Source organism: Huiozyma naganishii, chromosome 5, assembly GCF_000348985.1.
Source record: "Huiozyma naganishii CBS 8797 chromosome 5, complete genome".
In the NCBI taxonomy this organism is placed as follows: Eukaryota; Fungi; Ascomycota; class Saccharomycetes; order Saccharomycetales; family Saccharomycetaceae; genus Huiozyma; species Huiozyma naganishii.
The window spans coordinates 161,898-186,193 of record NC_035926.1 but is presented as its reverse complement, the minus strand read 5'-3'; the positions used below and the strand labels follow the sequence as shown (position 1 = coordinate 186,193).

Sequence of the window (24,296 nt, the reverse complement as noted above, 5' to 3'; positions counted from 1 at the left end):
AGTAAAGTATTTGAATAACTAGAGTACATAAATAGAAGAATGCAATTTGGTGATTACTGTTGTTGTCTTTTTGAAGAAAGCCAGTTGTAAAAGTCAAAGAAGACACTGGTTGGAAACTTTTTCTTGTCCATCCATTTTTTAGTTGTTTCAGCATAAATATCTATAACCTCGTTGTGAGCAGCATCCTTATTGTCTCTACTCTCAATAAGTAGTTTGCAGAAGAATATAGACGCCGAGGAGCACAAGGAATAGTAAATGGCTTGGTATTGACCTGATTTCTCAGCCAGTAGGTAGGTACCATGGATACGTTGCAGAGACTCTACAAACCTTTCACCATCCTCAGCGGAAACCGGGATTTTAACTTTGAAAATCTTAGCTTTCAAAAGTTTAAAAATTTTGTCCGCTAATGGCCTGTCCAAGGTTCTTTGAACACATTTTAGCATGGGCTCTACAAACGTAGATACAGTTTGTAATTTCTCTTTCATGACGTCTTTATCCTCCAAATCCAGTTTCTCAACATATTTCACATAGATAGTCAGCATGTCGATCATCCTTTGTTTGAAATTTATGACACTTTCACGGGAATCTCTGACCTCGATCTTTCTCATGTTACCAGTTGGAACGTGCGATAAAGCATCTTTACGACGCTTGAATATATCCGCCAATTGGCCATCCAATGCCATCATCGCCTCATCATCCATGGATTCGTCATCGGAAGATTCATCCTCCAAGTCATCAATTTCGTTGAATTTTACCTCTCCATCTTCATTGACAACGTTTTCTGGCAACTTGAGAGCTTTGGCAAGGGCACAGGCTGTCTGTCTATCAATATTTGTCACATCTTTATTATCGGCTTCCTCAGATTCGTCGTCGCTGTCGGAGCTCGAATCTGACGTATCGCTAGACGCACTTTCCTCTTCTGGTGCAACTTCATTTTCGTCACCACTAACCTTTTCGTATTCTTCAGCGCCTTCAAATAAATACGAAAAACCTTCTTTATTTTCCCTCGCCGATAGAACATCCAAGATTAGGTTCAACTCGTCGGACCCAACGTCTTCGATAAGTTGTTCCCAGACCAGCAAACTAGTTTTGGTCAAAACAGTCTTCTTCTGAGCCAGCAATCCCAGTAAAATTTCTGTGATGCCCACAAGGGATATGCTGTTCTTTGAGGATTTTTCCTCGGTCAAATAATCGCAAATTTCCTTAATCGTGGCAACAGAATCGGCTTCTCCAGAATATAGTTGAAGCAAACACATTGCCAGTAGGGATTCAATTCCTCTGGACGATTTGTCGTTCTTAACAGACAAACTGTGGATGACACTCAAACCAGTATCCTTCACTGTGGTCAAGTCTTCGTCTAAGGCGTTTGTCAAAGTGAGCTCATTCTCTACCGTCGTCAATTCGTTCAGAATGTGAAACTGCCATGAATGGGCATCACCTGTTGGCACAGAAGACAACTCGGACAAAATCGAATAGATCCTTTCACGGGCAATTTCGCTGACGTTGATCTTGTCCTCTGGAGACGTTTCAGTCGCATGGAAAAAGCCTAGTTTTACTAAGGGCAGTAGAAGGACGGACATGAGCCACGTTGAAATATGTTCTCCCTTCAAGTTCAGCTTGTGACTGCGCAAAATATGAAGCAGTGTGTCCAAAATAAAATGAAGAACAGCCTCATTTTTTTGTGAGTTCAATTCCGAAGTAAACAATGCAAAGAGCTTCCCGATAGAGTCATCTTCCAAACCCTTTGTTGCGATTAACTTAGCAACAGTTTTGGACTTCGTCAACCTATCAAAATTGATAGAACCGTTAGTACCGAAAAGCAGGGCACCAACAACGGGCACCAGCTTATGACCTGGGTCGGCCTCGCATGTTTTGACAATAGAAATCAAGCACTTTTCGGCAATCTTATGCAAATGACGTTCAGAATCAGAACATTGGTTGATTAGGCACCTCATTAAATTTTGACTAAAACAACATGCGATCCACTTTGACGGAACAGTAGGTAGAGCCTTCAAGAAGATCAACAGGCCCAGAAACTTTCTTTCGCTAGATGCTTTATCACTAAAGTAGGTTTCGTCCACGATGGCTTTCCAAAATTCGGGGAATTCGATGGCACCAACTGCCTCTGATTTGGACTTGGAGCTCCCATTATTATGTTTCTTTTTCTTTTTCAAAGGTTCTTCTCTTGGGTCGTTGTACAGTATGGGTAATAAAATGTCCCAAACAAAATGTAATTTTGGATGCCAGTTTGCATTGTTGGTCTTAGTTTCATTATCATCAACAACTACGGCAGATTCACGAACAACCTCGCTCACTAAACTCAAATTGCCTTTCAGTAACGGATTGTTGTATTTCCATCCCTTGTTGGTAACATTGATGGACAACAATGCGGAACTGTAGCCTTTTGAAATAAAAAGAAGATAGATGGCCAGACCCTCATTTGTCAACGTATACTTGTTGACATCCAATACTGTCACCACAGTTTTAACAAACGAATCATCAGAATAAGGTAGCAGCCTTTCAATTGTCTGGTATAAAGTAAAAAGACACGGTTGTTTTATCCAATTCTTGCGCGACGCCAAATTAACCAACTCATCAATGAACTTGGTCGTAAATTTGGTGATTTTTCCATCTTTAATAAAAATATCACTAAACAAAGGTTCATTCAAAAGTGCTTGCAGAGCAAACAATTTCCCAAACATCAACCCTCTTTCCTCTTTCCCTTTCCGCTTTTTCTTTTCGTCTTGAGGATCAATTGAGAAAGTTTTTGATAGTAAATGCAGGAAAGAATCCATACTCTTTAACTCTTCAGGCGCTTTGTCGTCGTCCATTTTGATAGCAAGGTCAACAACCTCTGTTAAACACAGAGAAAATCCCAGCCTGGCCCCATTACGATCAGAAGATAACCCTTTGATTAATCTATTCACAACATATGACCATTCATCTTTACTGGCAGGTAACGGTAAGCTCGACAATTCCTTTATCAGGGAAACAGCAGCTTGAAGTCTCTCCTCCGGCAGATCAGACGCTAGTTTATAGAAGTGATCTCTGTTGACCTTACCTGTCATATTGGTCGAGCTTGCCGTGGTCATATGACAAGCTAGGCTTAACTACTGGAAACCTGGTGCTGAAGCCATCGAATATTTTTTTTCACTACCAAAAATTGAAATTTGCATCTTTGGCCGCTTTGTGAAGTTACAGAAAAAAAACGTTAGGAATTGAGATCCGGAGTGCCTTCAGGAAGACTGTTGTATTTAAAACTGCATCTTAACCGATATTATTTGATAACGATAATTGTATACAGCAAGAATGTATATCTCAACCGTAACAAAGCAGTGTCTCTCCTCCAGGTACACAATACGCCATGGTTTGACCGTTACCCGACATACATGTTATCTGCCAGCTTCGACGTCCGGCCGCTCTTGTGAATAAAAAGGAATACTCTTCAAAATTGATACTTGGAAGTAATTGATGGGTAGAATAGCTATCTACTGTGAGTTTCATGAAACATGGTCAGCGGGTGCATGAACCAAAAAAATACTCCGCGACGGGGAATTGAACCCCGATCTGGCACGCGACAAGCGCCCATTCTAACCATTAAACTATCGCGGAAATAAACATTATATTGGTTTGTAAGATAGCGTTTTGAGTAAGCTCTAAGTTATATAAGAGTCTAAACAGTGATCAATTGTTTGTCCTCTCTACATAAGGAATATATAGAAAGAGAATATATAAAGGAAGCGAGACGAGGATTCCAATGACTGGAATCTGTGGCCTTTATATAATAATTGGTGAAGCTGGATCAGACCGCATTAGCTTGGGTCTGTCCGTTCGTTATATGTACATTGCGTGTTGCGTGTTGTATGTTGCGTGTTGCATGTTGCGTGTTGCATGTTGCACATTGTTTGTCGCTAAGGGTTGCCTTGTGGAAAAGGGCTTGTTGGTTTGTGTCTGAGAACTGTGAAACTGTGAGAGTTCGTGGTGAGAGCTGGGTCTCGTGATTGAGAGCTGGGTCTCGTGATTGGAACTGTGTGAGTTCCATATTACATGGTTGGATCACGATAGTTCTTTATACATCTTAGTGTAATTGGCGTTACTACAGTTCGATTAAGTCCAAATCCCTGGTTTTTAAGTAATAATCGATAGTTGTTCAAGAGAGGTTTCCTAATGTTAAAGTCGAGGTTTATCTCTCTTCTTCGAATCTCAAACAATACAACATATTTTTTAAAATTTTTAGGCTTCATTTATAATGATCAGTTTGGTCTACTCTCTTAGTATTAAATATTTAACCTATTTATGGTTGGAATCCAAATTACCTACCCTTATATAAATATCTATATTATGAAGGGTTTCTGTATATCTTGAAAAGGTAACCATCTTTAGGTAGAAGGTTCATATGGAAGTTCAAAGTTGTTTGTGATGATATGCAACATCCATGAGAAAACCAGAAAGTTTCGCTTTGCGAGTAACCTTTGTTTTTTTTTAAGGCCCAAACTCAGTATGTGTTGGATTTGTGAATAGAAACTACAATCATAAATATCTAAAATACAATCAGGTTGTTAGTGGGTTAAATGCTGCAATTGACGTTTAACACCCACCGACGTCTAACCGTACGTCTGTTTGTCTGTGCATAAGAAGCGGACAAACAAAATATCAACTACAATAGAAGACGAAATATTTTGATCTTTGCCGACATTACGCGAAGTAAAAAATATTACGCGTCGTGAAATAGACAATTGATTCTCTGAGGAATAAATTATATAAATACTCACGACATAGCTCGTTTCTCTCGAGAATCTTATCACAGATTATTCCCAAATTATATACGTCTTTATATATATTTTTCCCCACGTCTGTGTGGGCAAGAACTCTAATAAGATAGGAAACATCAAAGACAATGTCTAAATTAGAAGGTACGTTAGGGAATAATTGCATACTGATAAGGTCCTTTGAGAGCTTCGATCAGTATGCTAAGTTGCTTACACTTCTGTTGTATAATGGGGTTTTTCTCGAAAATGGGTTAATGGAAATAGCGAAAATTGCGAAATTCTCAGTCAGTCGGTCATTCTGTTTAGGCTTCACCGCGAAAAATATATAATTGTCAAACAGGAATGAAAAGCAGAGGTTGTTTATTTTTGCCTGATTGCCCAGTAAATAGGATAAACAATATCTAAAATGGGTGCAGACACTCTGACTGTTATCACATATACTTTTATTTTTAAAAAAAAGTACAAGTAGTAAAGACATAAATAATATTCAACCTTTTGTACCGCTGAACCCAAAATATGTTAGGAGTTCCGTGATTCCAAGAACTGATTTATCAAATATTTGACAGTGCATATATAAAAATATATCACGGTACTGGTAATACTATGATTACAGAGGACCTAACCGAAGACAGGACGGGTCCTGAAGAATATAATTACTATAAATATCGAGATTTTTCAATCACTCTTAATACAAATGCAACTCCACAAGCCTTAGCCACAAAAGAAAAAGACCAAAAAGATTTAACTCCTTTTCCCCACATTTCGATGAACCCTGAAGAACTTAAAAGAGAAAAAAATCGTATTGCCAGTGAATTACAGAGTCTACAAAAACAGTTAGAGAGAAACGTCAATTCTTACGCCGACCGTCAAAGGAAGAACAATATTGTAAGTGACTTGGAATTGCAGCTCGAAATGAAACGACAAAGATTCAGTCATAAAATGCAGGAAATGCACTTGGAACGAGAAATGACACGAACACTTGAGAACATTAGACATGCACAATATCAATTAAAGCAGGAGCAGAGATTAATTAAACAGCAAGCCAAAAAGATGCAGTTTGAGGGTTTTCAACAGACGACGGAATCACAAAAGCACTCAACTAAAACAGCTGTAGTTTCTGCAAAACCGATCCACTCAGCTGCAAAAGAAACTGAAAAAGAGGTACTCGTATCTGAGCGACATCAAACTCCTACCACCGAACCAAAAAAAAGTGTAAATTCACAACGCGTGAAGAAATCTCACAAAGTTAAGAGCTGGTTCAAATTACATTGTCAAAAAAAGAAATGACATTTTCTAAAAACGCTATCATGAAAAGGGTCCATAGGAATTCAGGTTTTGTCCACCGTAACGAGCTGCAACCAAGGTCTCCTTCACGTAATTTGTATACTATGTGTAGTATACAGTACACAACATCGAAATGTTACCGTCAAAGCACGCTACCCGGTAAGCTGTAATTCAAATCCTCTTGCGCCAGGAGTCTCTACACCTTCCTTTAGCACCAGACCAGGGTACGTATACTCCTCGCGGGTTTGTTTACGGAATGGTATTGGCTTAATGGAATCAATATTATCCAATGTGTCCATTAACTTTATCGAATCTCGTTCGAACGTCTCCTGGGTAGCGTGATCCACATGGTAAATACAAAACGACGGATAAACTGTCAATCCAACAAAAAACAAGGTACCATGGGTTATTGGGAACAGGAGATCAGTCATTGGACCGTTGATACCTCTTGGCCCGTATGGTTCGCCCCTGACACCTACCGTTGTCAACAACATTGCCTTCTTACCCCTCAAAATCCCATCCCCCATTCCATCATCGTTAGGAATACCATATGCAAAACCCCCAGAGAAAACCCGATCGAACCAGCCCTTCAAAATGGCGGGGACACTGTACCACCATAGGGGGAATTGGAATATAATGAAATCTGCCCATAACAGATTCTCTTGGGCCTTTTTCACGTCGTCTGTCAAAGCGTTTTCCGCAGCAGCATCCATCGATGCGTCAATGATCTTTAGACGGGAACCTTTCTCGAAATTCAGGAAATCATCTTCATCAACGTTTGTCTTAAATTTCTCCTTGTATAAGTCCGAAACCTTAACTTCATGACCTTGTGAAGTTAGATGCGAGGTCATCACCTTGAGCAAAGAGCCATTGTATGACCTAATATCGGGATGAGCAAACACTACAAACACTTTCATTCTTCAGTGTCCGTACCCCAGTCAAAGTGATCTATGAAGTAACAAGGGAAGGAACTGCAAACGGAGTCTTTTTCGAGGGTCTATCTAAATAGGAAAATTGCCCGTAAAGCTGTGTGACGTGAGCTGATACTCAAAGGGATGAACTCATTGCAGACGCTCATTTAAGGCCTAGTAAGGAGTGGTTGTTTGCTGTTTATAGTATATGGAATCTGGGGGGGACAGGATTCTTTAACATTTGAAATTTTATACGAAAAACAAGTAAGTGCTATAACGTTGCGTTTATTCTTCGTATCATAACATTAAAGTTTAGTGGATGGGGTTCAAACAAAGCAAACACTTCTGATTCTGAATACGTTCGCGGAATCTTTGCTCAATTTTGCAACTGCTTTTAAGGAGAAGGTACGAAACGCATTTCCAGAATTAGCACTATGCGATCTGAACCACTTACCTGAGAAATATGAGTGGTGTATGTGTTCTCGTGGATGTAGCTTTCATCCTGAAAGTATGACCGTTACGCCGATGCAAAACTTACTGTCCACTTTCACTTCGAATGGAAAAAGAAGTTCGAATTCAAACACACTGTGTTTTTCATCAAGTACATGAAGCCACACAGTATAACCGAGCATGGTTTTCTCGACACGGTGTAGTGACGAAGGTACTGTACATGAAGAAGTACGTACATTACATAATGCAAGCGACAACAACAACTGCTCGCAGGATTCAAACGCTATTTAGAACTGCTTCTGTCACCTGTTTGGACAGTTCTTGTACTTCCTGGGGATCTTCTGCTTCACAGTAAATCCGCACTGCGTTCTCCGTACCGCTAGCCCTCACGAAACTTCTTGCTCTCTTGAATCTGCCGACGCAGGCGTCTATCTTCTCCTGCAGACCCTCTGGTGAAACGAGTCTTCTCTCTTGATCTGTGGTTTCGAAAATGCTCCTGTCTGGGACGACAACTTTTGTCAGGAGGTTAGGAAGATCTGTATACTCTGCACCCCAAACTTCAGGGGTCCATTGCAGCTTGATAAGGACAGCGAGAACACCCAGCATGTCCGCTATAGCGTCTCCAACAGTCTGGTTGATCAGTTTGCTGAAATGGTACAAAGTACTTGCTGCGTCATTTGTACTGGCGACCCCTGCAACCACCTCGTTGAACTTGTCCGAGAAAACTACGGTTCCATGCCCATTGGCCTCAAAGTATATCCCAATATCGTACTGCGTCTTCGCGACATGGTGGAGATGCTTGACTCCCGTCTTCGTGCAGGCAGAGGGGATGCCGAGTTCTGATGCAATGTAGCGAGTGGAGTTCCCGTTGGCGTACGCGGTCTGGACGACACCGACGGTCAGCTTATCATCCGCACCAGCTCGTGCGGTCAACTGACCGATGAATTTGGCAAACAAGGTGGAAATTTTGTCCCCATCTAGCAGGTGGAACTGTTTGTTTTTGACGAAGTAGAACACGATCCGATCCGCATCACCGTCGAAGGAGCAGTACAGATCCGGCAGAGCGCCGCTCGTGCCTCGCTGATCGGGGACTTCGCTTGGTAGTCTGTGGTTTGTCTTGACGAAGTCGGCGCCACATTTTACGTTCAAGTTTTCTGGTGTCCCGTAGTCTGTGTTCAACAATCTAAACTTATTCTGGTCCACGGCCCACCCTTTAAAGAACTGTTGCAACTGCACAGCCCCTACACCGTTGGCCGTATCGATGAACAATCTGTCGAAGGGCCAGGCAACAACACCATCCGGGAACAGTTTCTGCCAGCATCCTTGGAAGTGGTCGTTATACGCTGCGGCATCTGTCACGCCGTCCCGTTGCAGACTTGTCAAGTAGTGCAACTGTGGGTGATTAGTAATCCAGGGTTTGCTGATAGTAATCGAACCTCCAGAGACTGCCAATGCTGCATCCATGAGATTCTTCAGCAACCGCGGACTCGATTCCCGCGTGTCGTGCCCGACACATAACCGTGCCCCCCCCGTGTAGTTGCCCTCTTCCACAAGCGAGGTCCAGTATTCCCACCACTGATCAAAGGTTCCATTCGCAGCAAGGTTGGCAAGCCGCGTAGCAAGAGGTTCCCACTGTTCGGGCAGCATCCCACCTTCAGGGTCCACGACTTTCACGCCGTTATCCTCCGGTGGGTTATGCGAAGCGGTGACCATAACCCCGACCTGTGCCCCATTGAGCCTCCACGACCGCAGCACGGCAACACACCCTGTCGCAAACATGACTGTATCTAGAACTGCAGCTTTATCCCGGAACCCTGCAGTCCCGTACGTGTACGTGTACCCCTTTGTCGTACATACTGCATCAAACACAGCTCTGACAGCCTCTCTACTCATCCTGACAAGCGTATTGGAAAGTGCAATTGCCCTTCTGACCAGTCAATTGAACAGACCCCCCACCTTACATGCAGAATCCATATATATATATATCTTAAAACCGGATTATATAATATATATACGGTTTTCGCTAATACGCATGAGACTAAAGAGTGTACCCTGCTGTAAGGCAGAGAACGACACACGCGCACAGATGGCACCGAACGTACGTGTCCTGACACGCAACGATGTCCCACTACCACAGCCACAAGACGGCTGCGTGTTGAAGGAACTCGTGCAGTTCCGCTGCGAAAACGACGGCACGCAATGGCAATGCGCCCCGTTCAGGCGTTTGTTCGAGCAGTGTCCCTCGCAAGAGGGCACAAACAAGGGCAAATGTGTTGCCACTAAGCGGTACGAGGTTACTGGTGATACCACCACCACCACCACCAGCAGAACGAATCCCAAATCACCCCAGACGACAACCGGAAACACAGCACGTGACAGAAAATCCACATCACATACCACGAAACCGTCCACGTGATCCCACATCGCGAAACACGGCACCTATCACGTGACAGCCATAACCTCTAGGGTGTGTTTCAGCCCCGATTCCGCACGACATGCTAGCGCCGCGCAGGGCAGCGCCCTGCTCCGCACCCCACACCCACGCGCCACACACATTCTGGGTCTTATCGCTGCAAGTTCCCTTTTATTCTCGCTGCGAGACAAAAAATTGTGTACTATATAAGGAGAAAGATGGTTGGGACGGGGAGCTGCACAGGGGGTGGCGGATGCTGATGGAGTGCAGAGAAGAGATATAGACACACACACATACAAACACACACACACACACACACACACACACACACACACAGAAATGAAGATTACACAGCCCGTTCTATGGGCGGTTGCTTTGAACAGGGTCGCCGAGGCTCTTGTTCTGCCAGAGATTAGAGATGAGAGAGGGGTTTCTCAGGGCGAACATGGGGGGCGTCGTCACGATGTTGAAGAACACGGCCGTCGCGGACGTCCTCACCACGGACCCAAGCACGAAAAGGACGAGCACCGCCCCTGCAAGCACGGAAAAGAGGCGCACGACGAAGAAGAACTAGCTCCACTGTACACTCCAGGGTCAGCTCTCTCCGCTTCCAGCTCGCGCTCGAACAAGTATATCATCTTGTTCAAAGAAGGTGTCACGGCTGAACAGATTAGTGCACACAAGCAGCTGTTGCAACAGGTTCTGTTGGAGACGAGCGACGTCTCTGCACAAGGTATAGTCGCTGACGTGCTGGACTCGTTCGACCTTGAGGGCGTTTTGTCCGGTTATGTTGCTGAACTGTCTCCAATGGTGTTGGAACTCGTCAGACGCTCGCCATTTGTGCAACTCGTGGAGCAGGACTCCGAGGTGCACACTAACGAGTTCGACACTCAGAACAACGCTCCTTGGGGGTTGGCCCGTATCTCGCACAGAGACCCACTGTCCCTAGGGTCCTTTAACAAGTACCTCTACGATGACGCCGCTGGCGAAGGTGTAGACAGCTACATCATCGATACGGGGATCAACGTCAAGCACAAAGAATTCGAGGGCAGGGCCCAGTGGGGGAAAACGATCCCTGACAACGATTTCGACGAGGACGGGAACGGACACGGGACCCACTGTGCGGGGACTATCGCCTCAAAGCACTACGGTGTCGCCAAGCGCGCCAACGTCATCGCCGTGAAAGTGCTCCGCTCTAACGGGTCCGGGTCCATGTCCGATGTTATCATGGGTGTCGAGTTCGCTGCCAAACAGCACGCGAGCAAAGCGAAATCAAACGACAAGAAGTTCAAGGGATCCACGGCTAACATGTCCCTAGGTGGTGGGAAGTCCCCATCGTTGGATCGTGTCGTCGACGCCGCTGTGAAGTTGGGATTGCACTTCTCCGTCGCTGCGGGGAACGAAAACCAAGACGCCTGTAACACGTCTCCTGCCGCGTCAGAGAGAGCAATCACCGTCGGTGCATCAACTCTATCAGACGACAGAGCGTACTTCTCCAACTGGGGGTCCTGTGTCGACATCTTTGCTCCAGGTTTGAACATCCTGTCCACTTACACCGGCTCAGACGACGCCACGGCTACTTTATCGGGGACTTCCATGGCCTCTCCTCACGTTGCTGGGCTGTTGACTTACTTCCTGTCTTTACAACCGGAGAAGTCAAGTCAATTTGGCACATCCGCACAAATCACTCCAGAACAACTAAAGAAGAAACTGCTCGACTACTCGACAAAGGGCGTCCTATTCGACTTACCAGAGGACACACCAAACGCCCTAATCTACAATGGCGGTGGCGCAGACCTATCCGATTTCTGGGGCGACAAGGGCAAGAAATCGCACAAACCTTTATTCGCACACGAATACGACAACGTTTGGGCGAGTTCCGACGCCATGTTCGAACAGGTCAGAGCCATGTTCGGGAAATTGAATATCTTTTGATCCCGCAAAGTGACGGCCCAACCGCTACCTCGCTCCTTTATTGTCTTTTTTTTTTTCGCTTTTATCTTACCGAATACATCTGTCCGATACTTGTCGCAGTGCTCTACAATAAAAATACCAATATCCATAACGATAGTTCATACACATATATAAATATAACGGACCCTCGTGTCCTCGCAATTATATAAAGGATAATATACATAAAAAAAAGGTTATATGTTTACACTACAGTTATGAAGTTGAAGTGGATCATGGACGTGCGGGAGTGTTACAATTTGAGGATGTTCCTGAATGGTTTCAATTTGATTCTTCTCGTACGTGCTGTTTATGTTTTTATTTTCTTGGGGAACTCGGTAATGCCATTTTTTTGGTGGGAGGAATCGCTCTACAAGAGAGATGTGTTCGGAAATGGTCAGAACGGTGCAGTATACTGAGTCACAAGGTGCTTTTGACATGGCGCACGTTGCTAATTTTGCGGAATCTGGAACCCCACGAAATAAACCGTTCATTGTATTGATTGGATCGCGATAGTTCTTTATAGATCTTAGTGTGATCGGCGTTACTATAGTTCGTGGTATGTGGCCTGTCATTTTTGACAGCACCTTCCGTTATCTGGGAGTGCCTGTTTTTGTTTTCCACCGTTCCTGGGTCATTCTTTCTTGCGGAGTGCATTCTGTATCCGGATATGCCCTGATTCGGTATCTTTGATCAATGTTCCATCCTTAATTGTCATAATAGCTCGCCTGCCTCCAGAAAGCCCTTATACCGTATTTTAGTGTTAAAATCGAGGTTTATCTCTCTTCTTCGAACCTTAAACATGTAATATGGAACTCACACAGTTCCAATCACGAGACCCAGCTCTCAATCACGAGACCCAGCTCTCACCACGAACTCTCACAGTTTCACAGTTCTCAGACACAAACCAACAAGCCCTTTCCACAAGGCAACCCTTAGCGACAAACAATGTGCAACATGCAACACGCAACATGCAACACGCAACATACAACACGCAACACGCAATGTACATATAACGAACGGACAGACCCAAGCTAATGCGGTCTGATCCAGCTTCACCAATTATTATATAAAGGCCACAGATTCCAGTCATTGGAATCCTTGTCTCGCTTCCTTTATATATTCTCTTTCTATATATTCCTTATGTAGAGAGGACAAACAATTGATCACTGTTTAGACTCTTATATAACTTAGAGCTTACTCAAAATGCTATCTTACAAAGCAATACATCATCGATTTCCGCGATAGTTTAATGGTTAGAATGGGCGCTTGTCGCGTGCCAGATCGGGGTTCAATTCCCCGTCGCGGAGTCTTTTTTTGGCTAATCGCTCAAACTTCCATGCAATGAAGCATCCTGTGGAGTTAGGAGTTGTGATCCACCTCTGTATTAACGGGAAGTACTGGTCTTTTTAGTTGAGGGAACTTAAACGTTCAAAAGAACATATGTAACATGAAACGACAGCACTTTCTCGGTTAATCATTGAATTGACCAACACGCTTATGTCTCGATTAACACAAGTGTTAAAGAATGATCGTCTTGTGATCTAGAAATGGAAGGGGATTGGCCTTACCCTTGTTAAACTTGTACCTGAATACTGTAACCATACGTCCCAAAATCAAAGAAAGAAGCTGTGGGAGTGAATAGTAGCTACTCACAGTCCCACTTATAGAAGTATCACATGTGCGAGGCGATGGTACGACTCCAGACACCATTCATCGCGGACTCTGTCCCTGTCTTCAGTGAATACTATGAAGGGTGATTAACAAACAAACAAAAAATTGCAGAAAATGAAAAATCTTTGTTCACCTCATCGCATCGCATCGCATCGGCGACAAGCAAAGTACAGTGAAAGGGTCTCCAGCGGCTGTGTACCACGCTCAATGTTTGAATTACCGGTGCTTCTCGGGTCGTTTTCTGAGTCGCAGAGTCTTGTTAGAAAGAAATTGCGATACCGGTACCGTAACGAGATCAAGAACCAGTACAAACGGATCAAAATCCACGATGAAAATGGACAACTGACTCCCGAGAGCTCGCACACGGAGTTGGATGACCACGAAAGCAGGTCTAGAGTGTGTAGAGGGAGAAAGAGGAGACTCTATGATTTGCGTGATCGAGAAGAACATGGCTTTGAGTCAGACTCCAGTGAAGCGCAGGACGAGGTGGGGGATTTGCCAGAGAAGGAGGAGGAGGAGATAGGGCATGAGGAGCGCAAGTATTTCAAGAACCACGAGAAGCCGGAGGACTTGTACGAAGTGTGGCACGTTGCGACTGAAAGGAGGAAAGTCCCCATCCAGCGGCAGTTTGTGTCTTACAACAGACTTCAAACGATTGAGAGGAGGGCCAAACGGAAGATGGAGGTGCCCTTGCTGCATGTGTCAAGGGTGCGCTCGAGCGAGTTTTCCGCTGAGATAGATGGCTACGATGTGGTGTCCAGAGGCGACGAAACAACGCATTTTGAGAACAAGCATATTCAGTTGCTCGTGACCTTGTTGCACCGGCACATCTCCACCGAGAACTGGAACCTGGCGTACAAAGTGTTTGCACTGCTGATTCGTATGCCCCGGGTTGACATCAGAGCTGTGTGGAACCTAGGTGTCGCAATCCTTGCTCGCCGGGACTCGACAACCGCCATTGACTTTCTCGAGTGGATGCACAGCGTGTACTCGAACAAGCACAGGTTCATCCAGAACGTCAACCACAGGCTTCCACCCGCGTTCCGGTCCGGTTCGCGCACTCACACGGCACAGTACACGACGACGTGGCTATGGTTGTCTTTGAGGGCAGCGACCGAGCAAGCACAAGAGGGCGCCCCGACGACGCTCGAACCTTTGGAGCTTCTCACGGACAAAACCTCGGAGCTCCTGTTGACCCCGCCGTACATGGACGACAGCGAGGTGTGGTTCATCTATTGTTCGTGTTACTTTGTCAAGGCAGACATCCTCTCGAGGAACATCCACAGCGACTTAACGCACAACGTGCATGCGTTCTCCTCGTCGACCATGGACTTGCGGCGCAACGAGGTTGTTCAGAGCATCACCCGATGCCAGAAGACTTTGCACACCGCGGAGGAGAAGTCCGACCAGGCAAGACACCGGGCGCATGCGTACTGGGAACTCCCGACGGGATACATCAAAAGACAGCTACAGCAAATAGAGAAGCGGCTCACGGCGCAGAGCACACCAAGGGACCAACCTTCAAGCCCTGCCCACTACGAGAACTACGGCCTCGGGGACACGGAACTGGCCGAAGATCAGGCAGACATCGACGCATTCCCTATAGAGGAGGACAATTCCTTCCTACAGGCGCTCGACACACAGCCACTCTCGGACAACTTTTTGTAACCCGACGAGTGCTAATAGATGCGACACCTCGAAGTGTCCATCCTCATCGGCAGCGGGTGTTGGACGGTGGAGGCTGCTGCTGTGCGTCATTTTCTTGTCCGATGCAGCGCCTTCTGCGGGACCTTCTGAGAATTTGTTAAACAGGCCCTTTATGGATAAAATATATAAATATATATATATACATGGTTTTAGAGGTTGATCGTATAGGAGAAGTTTAATGGAAGTGGTTGTAGTTGCTGGAGACGGGAGCGTAACGTTTGTTTGAAGGTTGGTGAACGGTTTATTGACTAAGGTTAGTCTATATACATTTTAGCTGCTCTTCTTTTGCTGTTTCTTTGATCTCGTTTGCATCTTATAAATGCTGGCTGCTAGAGAATTGGCTCTTTTGGTGGCTGTTGCTTCAGGGGCCTCCGCTTGGTCCCCCACTGATAGCTACGTGCCCGGGAATGTGACCTGTGACGATGACATCAATCTGATCAGAAACGCGTCGCACACCCTGTCTCAGGACGAGAGGGAGTGGTTGAGTGTGCGGAACAACGTCACGAGGCCCGCTTTGCTCGAGTTCTTGCAGCGGTCGACCGCGAACTTTTCGGATGACTCGCTGCTTGGGCAGCTGTTTAACTCGTCCTCGGGACGCAACGTCCCCAAGATCGGGATTGCCTGTTCTGGGGGTGGGTACAGGGCCATGCTGAGCGGTGCTGGTATGCTCGCTGCCATGGACAACAGGACCCGTGGTGCGAACGAGAACGGGCTCGGCGGGCTGCTGCAGAGTGCCACCTACTTGGCTGGTCTGTCCGGTGGTAACTGGTTGACTGGTACGCTGGCGTGGAATAACTGGACCTCCGTGCAGACGATCGTGGACAACTTCACCGTGGACGACTCCATCTGGGACATCGACCACTCCATCATCAACCCTGGTGGGATTAACATCTTTAAGTCCGGGTCCCGCTGGGACCACATCTCGGACGCCGTCAACGCCAAGCAGGACGCAGGGTTCAATATCTCTTTGGCCGATGTCTGGGGTCGTGCGTTGTCGTACAATTTCTTCCCTAGTCTTTACCGCGGTGGTGAAGCGTACACTTGGTCCACTTTGAGGGACGCCGAGGTGTTCAAGAATGCGGAGATGCCGTTCCCGATTTCCATTGCAGATGGGAGATACCCGGGCTCGCACGTCATCGACCTCAACGCTACCCTGTTCGAGTTCAACCCATTTGAAATGGGGTCGTGGGATCCAACGGTGAACAGTTTCACAGACGTCAAGTACCTGGGTACAAATGTGTCCGAGGGTAAGCCAGTGAACAAGGGCCAGTGTGTTGCCGGGTTTGACAACACCGGGTTCATTATGGGCACTTCGTCAACTCTGTTCAACCAGTTCTTGCTGAGAATCAACGGCACTGGTCTCCCCAAATTCATCACGCAATTGGCCACCCACTTCCTAACAGACCTATCTGAGGATTACAACGATATCGCCATCTACGCACCAAACCCATTCAAGGACGCCAAGTTCCAAATGGGGAATGCCTCCACCAGTATTTCTGACTCCGAGTACCTGTTCCTCGTTGACGGTGGTGAGGACGACGAAAACATCCCACTGTACCCATTGATCCAAGAGCAGCGTGATCTGGACGTCGTCTTCGCATTGGACAACTCCGCGGACACGAACCTGTCCTGGCCAGACGGTAACTCCCTAGTGCACACGTACCAACGTCAATTCGGTGCCCAGGGTAAGGACACCGCATTCCCATACGTCCCTGACGTGAACACTTTCGTCAACCTGGGGTTGAATGAGAAACCAACTTTCTTCGGTTGCGACGCTCGTAACTTGACCGACTTGGAATACGTCCCACCTCTTGTCGTTTACATTCCAAACGCAAGACACTCCTTCAACGGGAACCAGTCCACTTTCAAGATGTCGTACTCTGCCAGGGAACGTTACGGTATGATCCAAAACGGATTCGAGTCTGCAACAAGGGGGAATTTCACAGACGATCAGGACTTCTTGGGCTGTATCGGGTGTGCCATCATGAGACGTAAGCAACAATCCTTGAACTACACTTTACCAAGTGAGTGTGAGACTTGTTTCACGAACTACTGTTGGAACGGTACCATTTCTAACGAGCCAGCGTTGGGCGTTTCCGACGCTGCTGAGGTCCAGTCGTCCCAGTTGGCTTCTGCACTAAGTACTGCGTCCGCCGACGCCAGCTCTGTGGTCGCTTCGTCCACTGGTTCCGTCTCGTCAAAATCCAAAGTAAGAAAGAACGCTGCTAACGCGGTCAATGTGGACTCTGTCTCGGGCCGTTTGATCACACTTGTGGCGATGTTGGGTTCTGTTATTGGGTTCATTTGATCATGGAACGTTTTTATATACTTAAATATACGTATATGTAGTTAGTTTCCGCTTATGGTTTCGTCAAGGCCTTTTTTTCCAATTGAATTATAATGTACTTGTTACAAACGGTGTCAAATCGAGTAAAAGACGTCTTGTATACGGGGATGGCAAACCTTCCGGTTGTTGTTGTTTCTCCCGTTTATTGCTCCTGCTCGAAAAGATAATGAAAGGGAACAGCCCCAGAACCCAGGACCCGGGGACTGAATTACTATGATCAATCTCTTATCTTGGCATACCCCTTCGTGATGGCATTATTCACGCCCATTCGTCTGTTTTCCAATGCAAAAAGGAGATCTCTCATGACAATGCCCGGTTCCTCACGGGCCTCTCTGAATTTCAGACCGTTATCGCCACGAGAGTTTATATCGTTCGCTACTTTACCCATCGATTTCGTCATCGACGAAGTGGGTTTGGCAACGGAGGATGTGAGCCATCCGTACTGTTTCTTCGTCCCTGCCCTTAGCGTCGCCGTGAGGTTCGATGCACGATGCAGTGTTTCCTCTGAGTTGACCTGTGTGTCGACATCTTCCTTCTCCAACCCAAGCGCAATCCGTTTCTTCAACCTCTTCTCCTCCTCTTTCCTCTGGGTCAACGCGATACTTTTGAGCGCTATTGAGACTTCGCTTCTCCTCCCCGTGTTAAGTTGCACCCCGCGCCGCCTGTGTCGCGATATCACCAGCGCATTTGTCACAATATCCCTCATATAGTACTCGCATGCACTGGACACAACAGCGAGAACGTCCGCCTTCTTGTTCGAACTCGAAATGAAGTTCGAGTTGAACTGCGCGTCTTTGCTCGCTTTCCGCATCGTAGCGAGAACTTGGTCCGGGTGTAAAAATGGCTGATGAGGAGGCATCATGACAGCATCTGCAGCCGCGTTCCGCTGCTGCGAGAGTTTCTTCTTCGACAGATTCGTCGATGTCTGCAGGAGTGCCTCCTCCTCTTTAATATCCACCCCAGCAGAGAACAACACATCCTGCATCTTATTGGGATCTGTCTGTGCTTTACCTTGGTTCCTGGCACCGTTTGCCGAGCCATGCGCGCCCTTCTTGCCCTTGCTCTTCTTTTCGTCTACCTTCGGTAATGCCAGTCCAAGCGAGTCTGCCGCCTGGACCTTCTGTTTCTTCCCAGAGGGTCCAGCGCCGTCATTGTTCGGGTTCGAATCGGACCGTTTGTTGTTTGGCATGTTCTTGTGGACCGTATACCCTCAGTCAGTGTCCGCCCGTCCACCGTTCCAGTCGTCAAGACGTCAAGAGGTTCTTCTTCTTCATCTTCTTCTTTGACAGTATCCTATTGATATATGTCCGGGTAATCAGTTGCAGAACTGCGTCAGTGAAGACTTGTCACAGGTCAAGTTGGGACCATGGAGTGCAGTGGGAGCGCCATTGAGCTGGTTGGTAGTGGCATCTGAGATGGTAATGTGATTGTAGAGGCTTCTGGTTTTTCCCTGGTGTTTCGCAGCCCGTTTTGGGGTATATGTAGCGGTATTTGGACGATTACTGGTGAAGCATCCACGTACCGAAAGAGCAGTGTCCCAGTAGCGATGGAAGGACAATTGTGGAAGCGATGACTTGCATGTCGTACTCTCCTTCTAAGGAGACCACTGAACCAAGCGCGATAAGTACAAGGTATTTTTAGAATTGTTCATATACATGTATGTAGTAGATCCTGGGTGTAGTAGATCCCAGATATAGAGGATCCTGGAGGTAGTACACCCTAAATCAGTGGTTGTGTGGGAGGACCTAGTCCCAATGGCACTCGCACCCAACACATCCGCCCGGGTATCAGGTACGCTTTTCGCTGCGTTGGAAGATCCAGCCAAGACCGAGGGCACCACCAAGGGCAACCAATGCGTATCCGACACTGTTCTGCGATTGCGATTTGTCCTCCTGCGTGGAGGAGTTAGGGCCACTGTTGGTCTGCTCCTCTGCTGTTTCGCGTGCTGCTATCTGGTTGTTGACTTGCTCGTATTTGGCCTCCAATGAGTCCACGTACGACTTGGTTTCCGACAATTGGCTCTTCAATATCTCCACGTGGGATGGGGGGAGAGTCGTCTCAGCAGAAGAGGTAGCCCGTTGTGCCTCTGTAAGAGGAGTAGCCGGTTGCGCCGTGTTCTCCCCAGCAGCATCCTGTTCCGCCTTTTCAGCTGCCACTTCGAGAAGACGCAGTTCTGCGTCTATCTTTTCTGCATGCTCCCTTGCATCTCTCAGTAGCTCATGTGTCTCATCGATATGCCGTTGGTGGCTTTCGTGTTCATTATCTTGACCCGCGTGCTGCAAACTTTGGGTCCTTTCGAAATCGACAATCCTGTTAACTAGGTCCAACTTCTTCCCAGAGACCCTGAGCCCGCGGGACCGACACTCATCCTTCAGCAGTTTCACAGACATCCCCTGGTAGATCGCGGGTGCCTCGTGCATTTCTGGCCCAGCCCCAGCATCCTCAACATGCAGCAATCTCACAAACCTCGCGGGGCGACGCATCGCCAGCGTCGCACACCGCGACCACAGGGACGACCGTGCGGTCCCTCTCACAAGCGGCCGTACAGCGTGTATCATTGCCCTATCTTAAACGTCCCAACAGCACAGCACGGCCCAACAGTTCGAGGTCCCTCGAGACTCGTCGTGTTTTCATTTGTTGACTAGTTTTAACGATTTGATCGAATCTTGCAGTGGACGATGCTGCGATGGCAATAGTCGATGCTACGAGTGGTACTACGTTGATGGATTGATCTTGGCTGTGTCTTGGTTGCTTAAGCATATGCACAGGATGGGCGAGAGAGTACATTGCTCTCTCGCTAATATATATATATAAATATGTATGGGGGTGGTGGGGGGATCGTATTTGTATAGATTAATACTGGGTGTACACTACGCTGACTCAGTACTGTCTCGCTGCCTCCTGGCAGGCCTTCAATTGCTGCAAATAGTAATCGCATATCTGGAAGTTCCCGTTGTTCTCGTCAAGACACCTGGTGAAGTTTCTAGCGTCGACGTCACACCGAGCAGTGTTCTGTTCCGTGTTGTCGAGGACCGCTGCGTTGCTCTGTGGAGTGTCCACTGCACTGTCACCGCCACCGCTGAACATACCTGTTAGCCCGGCACCTAGCGTGTGTCCGATTGTACTACCGACGGCAACACCGGCTGCCGTGGACGCCATCTGCGCAAACATCCCCGGTTGTGCTGGGGCCGAGGCGGGGGGGCCCGTGACGGAGCACCTGCAGCGGCGGGGGCGGCCGCCGCGACGGGCGCAGCCCTCGCTGGCGCAGCCATCGTCGAAGCAGAACGTCTCTGCGGCTGGGATCTCCCAACGGGTCTTGAACCTCCTCTTGAACGTGCCATACCTACTGTCTGTGCTGTGCCGTGCTGTCTGGTCTAGAGGCCCCCACTCAACAGTTCTCAAATCGCTGCTATTTATACGTTTCGTTCGCCCGACGAATCCGGGACCTCGGAGCGAAAGTGGGAAACACCGATTTTGCGGAGAAGGTCCCGTGATCTGCGAGATCTCGGCGAGCGCTGCCCCACCCCCACGCTTTTTTTCGTTCGGCCGAACCGCTGTAGCGTGGGGGTGGGTTGTCCCATTAGAACCTCCATTCCGCGTCTACAGACTCGGTGGCCCACTTGAACTTTTCGCGGAGAGACTTCGTGAACACTTTCTCGATGGGCACGCCGTACTTCTTGCAGAAGACAACGGACAGACGTGGGTCTATGTAGTTAATCTTGGATGTGCCCAGGGAGACCTCCGAGTTCTCCTCTTTGTCGCGTAGCTGCACGGTGGCCGTCTTGATGCGCTCCTCGAGCTTCTGTACTTGCTTTTGCAGCTTTTCAACGGTGTTCAGCGATGGTTTCGTGGCGACTAGCCCAGTCTCCAATTCAGTGGCAAACTCTTGCCCCATCTGGTCAACTTTCTCAAGCCACTCGGTCAGGGTCGAAGGTGGTAGAGGTTCTCCGCCGTCGAATTGTCGTTTCTCGTTTTCCCGGGCAAATTTCTTCTCGTATTTGGCCCTTTCTCGTCCCAAGACACGTTTGTGGATGGCCTCCTCTTGTTCTCTCGTCAAAGTGTCGATCTCTGCGAAGAATGTCGGATCAGATTTGCGCTCCGAGGGTTCGAGTTGCAAAATGGTCCGCTTCAAACGGATCTTCTGCCAAGTGAGCTCCTCTATTCTTTGCACGGCCTTCTCCACCGACTGTGCGTGCGATTTCGTGACGGTCCGTTGATGGTTACACAGGATCGCCACAGCACGGTTCGCCGCGTTGTACCGTAGCAACTTCTCTGCAACGGTACCCTCGTTTGGTATCAGGTCGAGTTGATCCTGCATCGTCTTGGATGCGTTGTAAGTACGGAACACTTTCGCGGTCAAGCCAGGCATGTAGTTTTGAAGATGCTTGTTTAATAGCGACGGGTCCAACCTATCAAACAGTTGATGACCAGGCTGTTTCGGTGGACGCTTGAATATTGTCAAGTTTTTGAATACCTGCTTGTCGACTTCAACCTCCTGGTAGAACCGGATCGAATCTTTGCCCAAAAAATCAAAGATAACAGTCTTTGGTGGTCTCAAAGTTACATGCTCGTACCTCAGAGAACAACACCCGACGGTGTCCGCCTCATCCTCAGATTTCTCACCACCGGCTCTCAGCGCAAACACGTCAATCAAGTACAACGCGACAGCTTTTTGTCTTTCCAACATCACTTTACTCTTCAAGTTCTTCCTGTAGTCACGCCGGATACTGTCGATGTATTTTTTCAACTCCCGCGCCTTCTCAAACTTCTTAAAATCACTCTGACCTTTTAGAGACGAATTTGCCGCCAGACGCACGTACTTGAAGGATCCAAAGATATTCTCCCTCCACATCGCCAGCCATTGAACGGCGTTGTCGTGTCGGATCTCCCCCCAATGGTGACCCTCTGGGGCCGGTGGTATGGGGGCATCTTTACTCAGATTCAGCATTATGTCTTCAGGGTACACCCTTCTCTTCAATTTACCTGTCTTAGGGTGCGCACCACGGCCTCTGAACAAGTCCGGTGGTTCCACGCGGAAGTTACCGACTTGTTCACGGCGGCCATCCAGCTCGCAGAACTTGTACGGTTCCTCCTCCTCGGCCTTCGCTTGTCGCAGTTGTTTCCTCTCCTGTGCACTAAGTTGCCTTTTCTCCTCCTTTTTCTGTTCCAAGTACCCATGGATCTTGCTGAAGTCACATTTATCAAACAGCACAATGTTAATCCCATTTAGGGCACCACCGTTCTCCCTCAGGATCTGCAAGAAATCCTGGAAGAAGTTCTTTTGGAAAATCGTGTTTTCAGCGTGCTGAGTGCCCAACAGTGCCGCGTAAAACCCGGCCACTTCCTCCGCTGGCAGGGGCAAATCCACGGGTTTCCTATCGTAGTACAGTTTCACGTGCGAGGGCAACGGCTGGTAATCCGGCGGGAACATGACACCGTTGTGCTTTAAAGTGGTCCACTTGATTGAATCGTCGTTGTTTTGTTCCTCCCACCACTTGTACTCAGCTGCAGCCTCCGCCTCCGCCTCCTCGTCTTTCTCCCTCTTGACAGCGGACTCGTCGGGGGATCCCGAGGAAGATTCCTCGCGTTTAACCGTCTTGACTTTCTTCCTGGGCAATGCAGACAGATTCTCATCGCTGTCGTAACTAGGTTTGGTCTCCTCCTCTTTCTCCTCCTTTTTTAACTTACGTTTCTTGTGTTTCTTGTGTTTCTTCCGCGTTGTTTTCTGTGACAGGGGGATATCCTCCTCGCTCGAATCCATCAGTACAGCACGCGATGCTTTATTCTCTGCGCGTCTTTTCAAACTCAAATTCTCATCAGACGCAGAATCAGAGCTGCTTTCCTTACCGTTCCACGTTCCAGTGGTCATCGTACCATAAAACAGAGCCCCGGGGGAGATTCACCTCGAACGCAGGTCCCACTGATGCCAAATCGCACTGAAGTTCAACAAACCGGGCGGCATCACGTCACAAAAATTCTGCATCGTCCCCGTTATAGAGGAGAAGAACCGCAGAAATAGAGAGAAAAATTTTAGAAGTAGCGGAAAAGTCATGTGACTTCGGTTTGAGAAGGCAGTCCCGAGGGGGGGAGGTGAGGCGGTCAGGTAGTGCGCGCAATGGGGTTTAGCACTGGCATGCGATGGAGCAATTAACTCCAAACTGGTTGGATACCCCTGCACTACGCATTGGTGAGCGATTTCTGTTCAGTGATCCGTGTTGCGTGGAGGGCACGCGACCAGCTCCGACTCTTTCTTAGAAACCAAGAGTTTCACCCATCCCATTATCGGGTAGTTATTAGCGAATAACGTAAAACTTAGTACATTTGGCAGGGCCACACACTGTTCGACCCATCAGATTGCAGTTTCTGCTTGTGTTTGCTATGTACCTGGTAAAGAGGGGAGCTTTCGGTTTCGTTCTGTTTGTTTGTTTTTAAAATATGCCTAGTACTAAGAAAATAGAGAGGGTGTACTATGTAGAGAGAAGTACTCGTATATCTCACGTCAGTGGTGCATTTACAAGCACTTGATGACAATGTGATCTTACTGTAGTATTTTTACGGCTGTAGCACATTCCAGAACATCAATTGTTCTTGATAGATTCTACTTGCGATACTGTGGATGAGCAGGAAATGCGCCAATGCATGATATGTAAATGTTGTTTTCCCTCTTCTGAACATACAAAAGGCAAGTTCTGGGACTAGCCCTTCAGAGGGGAAACAAAAAGGGGGACAAAGCGCTACTTAGCATTGAATCCTGCTGCCTCTTTCATGAAGGGCAGCATGGATACAAGTCT

The 24,296-nt window shown here is 47.4% G+C and overlaps 12 protein-coding genes and 2 non-coding genes across 14 annotated transcripts; 6 read left to right on the top strand and 8 right to left on the bottom strand.

Moving 5' to 3' along the window:
• Positions 1 to 53: 53 nt before the first annotated feature.
• On the bottom strand, positions 54 to 3,068 carry POL5 (DNA-directed DNA polymerase; the record flags this gene model as incomplete). The annotated part of the gene is made up of 1 exon (XM_022608079.1): positions 54 to 3,068. The coding sequence occupies one exon, from the start codon at positions 3,066 to 3,068 to the stop codon at positions 54 to 56; it is 3,015 nt and encodes a 1,004-aa protein (XP_022464611.1).
• A 472-nt stretch (positions 3,069 to 3,540) lies between these two features.
• On the bottom strand, positions 3,541 to 3,612 carry KNAG0Etrna4D. Its single transcript has one exon. It is a non-coding gene; the product is annotated as a tRNA-Asp (tRNA).
• A 1,760-nt stretch (positions 3,613 to 5,372) lies between these two features.
• On the top strand, positions 5,373 to 6,056 carry KNAG0E00960 (uncharacterized protein; the record flags this gene model as incomplete). The annotated part of the gene is made up of 1 exon (XM_022608078.1): positions 5,373 to 6,056. The coding sequence occupies one exon, from the start codon at positions 5,373 to 5,375 to the stop codon at positions 6,054 to 6,056; it is 684 nt and encodes a 227-aa protein (XP_022464610.1).
• A 149-nt stretch (positions 6,057 to 6,205) lies between these two features.
• Positions 6,206 to 6,970, bottom strand: KNAG0E00950 (NAD(P)H-dependent oxidoreductase; the record flags this gene model as incomplete). Its single annotated transcript, XM_022608077.1, has 1 exon — positions 6,206 to 6,970. The coding sequence occupies one exon, from the start codon at positions 6,968 to 6,970 to the stop codon at positions 6,206 to 6,208; it is 765 nt and encodes a 254-aa protein (XP_022464609.1).
• A 720-nt stretch (positions 6,971 to 7,690) lies between these two features.
• On the bottom strand, positions 7,691 to 9,307 carry PCM1 (phosphoacetylglucosamine mutase PCM1; the record flags this gene model as incomplete). Its single annotated transcript, XM_022608076.1, has 1 exon — positions 7,691 to 9,307. The coding sequence occupies one exon, from the start codon at positions 9,305 to 9,307 to the stop codon at positions 7,691 to 7,693; it is 1,617 nt and encodes a 538-aa protein (XP_022464608.1).
• A 193-nt stretch (positions 9,308 to 9,500) lies between these two features.
• SOM1 (Som1p) lies at positions 9,501 to 9,830 on the top strand (the record flags this gene model as incomplete). The annotated part of the gene is made up of 1 exon (XM_022608075.1): positions 9,501 to 9,830. One exon carries the CDS (start codon positions 9,501 to 9,503, stop codon positions 9,828 to 9,830), a length of 330 nt encoding a protein of 109 aa, XP_022464607.1.
• Positions 9,831 to 10,166: 336 nt separating this feature from the next.
• On the top strand, positions 10,167 to 11,762 carry PRB1 (proteinase B; the record flags this gene model as incomplete). Its single annotated transcript, XM_022608073.1, has 1 exon — positions 10,167 to 11,762. One exon carries the CDS (start codon positions 10,167 to 10,169, stop codon positions 11,760 to 11,762), a length of 1,596 nt encoding a protein of 531 aa, XP_022464606.1.
• A 1,253-nt stretch (positions 11,763 to 13,015) lies between these two features.
• On the top strand, positions 13,016 to 13,087 carry KNAG0Etrna3D. The gene has a single exon. It is a non-coding gene; the product is annotated as a tRNA-Asp (tRNA).
• A 571-nt stretch (positions 13,088 to 13,658) lies between these two features.
• On the top strand, positions 13,659 to 15,119 carry RRN11 (Rrn11p; the record flags this gene model as incomplete). The annotated part of the gene is made up of 1 exon (XM_022608072.1): positions 13,659 to 15,119. One exon carries the CDS (start codon positions 13,659 to 13,661, stop codon positions 15,117 to 15,119), a length of 1,461 nt encoding a protein of 486 aa, XP_022464605.1.
• A 358-nt stretch (positions 15,120 to 15,477) lies between these two features.
• On the top strand, positions 15,478 to 17,466 carry KNAG0E00900 (lysophospholipase family protein; the record flags this gene model as incomplete). Its single annotated transcript, XM_022608071.1, has 1 exon — positions 15,478 to 17,466. The coding sequence occupies one exon, from the start codon at positions 15,478 to 15,480 to the stop codon at positions 17,464 to 17,466; it is 1,989 nt and encodes a 662-aa protein (XP_022464604.1).
• A 256-nt stretch (positions 17,467 to 17,722) lies between these two features.
• TAF4 (Taf4p) lies at positions 17,723 to 18,694 on the bottom strand (the record flags this gene model as incomplete). The annotated part of the gene is made up of 1 exon (XM_022608070.1): positions 17,723 to 18,694. One exon carries the CDS (start codon positions 18,692 to 18,694, stop codon positions 17,723 to 17,725), a length of 972 nt encoding a protein of 323 aa, XP_022464603.1.
• A 598-nt stretch (positions 18,695 to 19,292) lies between these two features.
• Positions 19,293 to 20,063, bottom strand: AIM34 (Aim34p; the record flags this gene model as incomplete). The annotated part of the gene is made up of 1 exon (XM_022608069.1): positions 19,293 to 20,063. The coding sequence occupies one exon, from the start codon at positions 20,061 to 20,063 to the stop codon at positions 19,293 to 19,295; it is 771 nt and encodes a 256-aa protein (XP_022464602.1).
• A 322-nt stretch (positions 20,064 to 20,385) lies between these two features.
• Positions 20,386 to 20,676, bottom strand: MIX17 (Mix17p; the record flags this gene model as incomplete). The annotated part of the gene is made up of 1 exon (XM_022608068.1): positions 20,386 to 20,676. The coding sequence occupies one exon, from the start codon at positions 20,674 to 20,676 to the stop codon at positions 20,386 to 20,388; it is 291 nt and encodes a 96-aa protein (XP_022464601.1).
• A 409-nt stretch (positions 20,677 to 21,085) lies between these two features.
• TOP1 (DNA topoisomerase 1) lies at positions 21,086 to 23,374 on the bottom strand (the record flags this gene model as incomplete). Its single annotated transcript, XM_022608067.1, has 1 exon — positions 21,086 to 23,374. The coding sequence occupies one exon, from the start codon at positions 23,372 to 23,374 to the stop codon at positions 21,086 to 21,088; it is 2,289 nt and encodes a 762-aa protein (XP_022464600.1).
• Between the last annotated feature and the right edge of the window lie 922 nt (positions 23,375 to 24,296).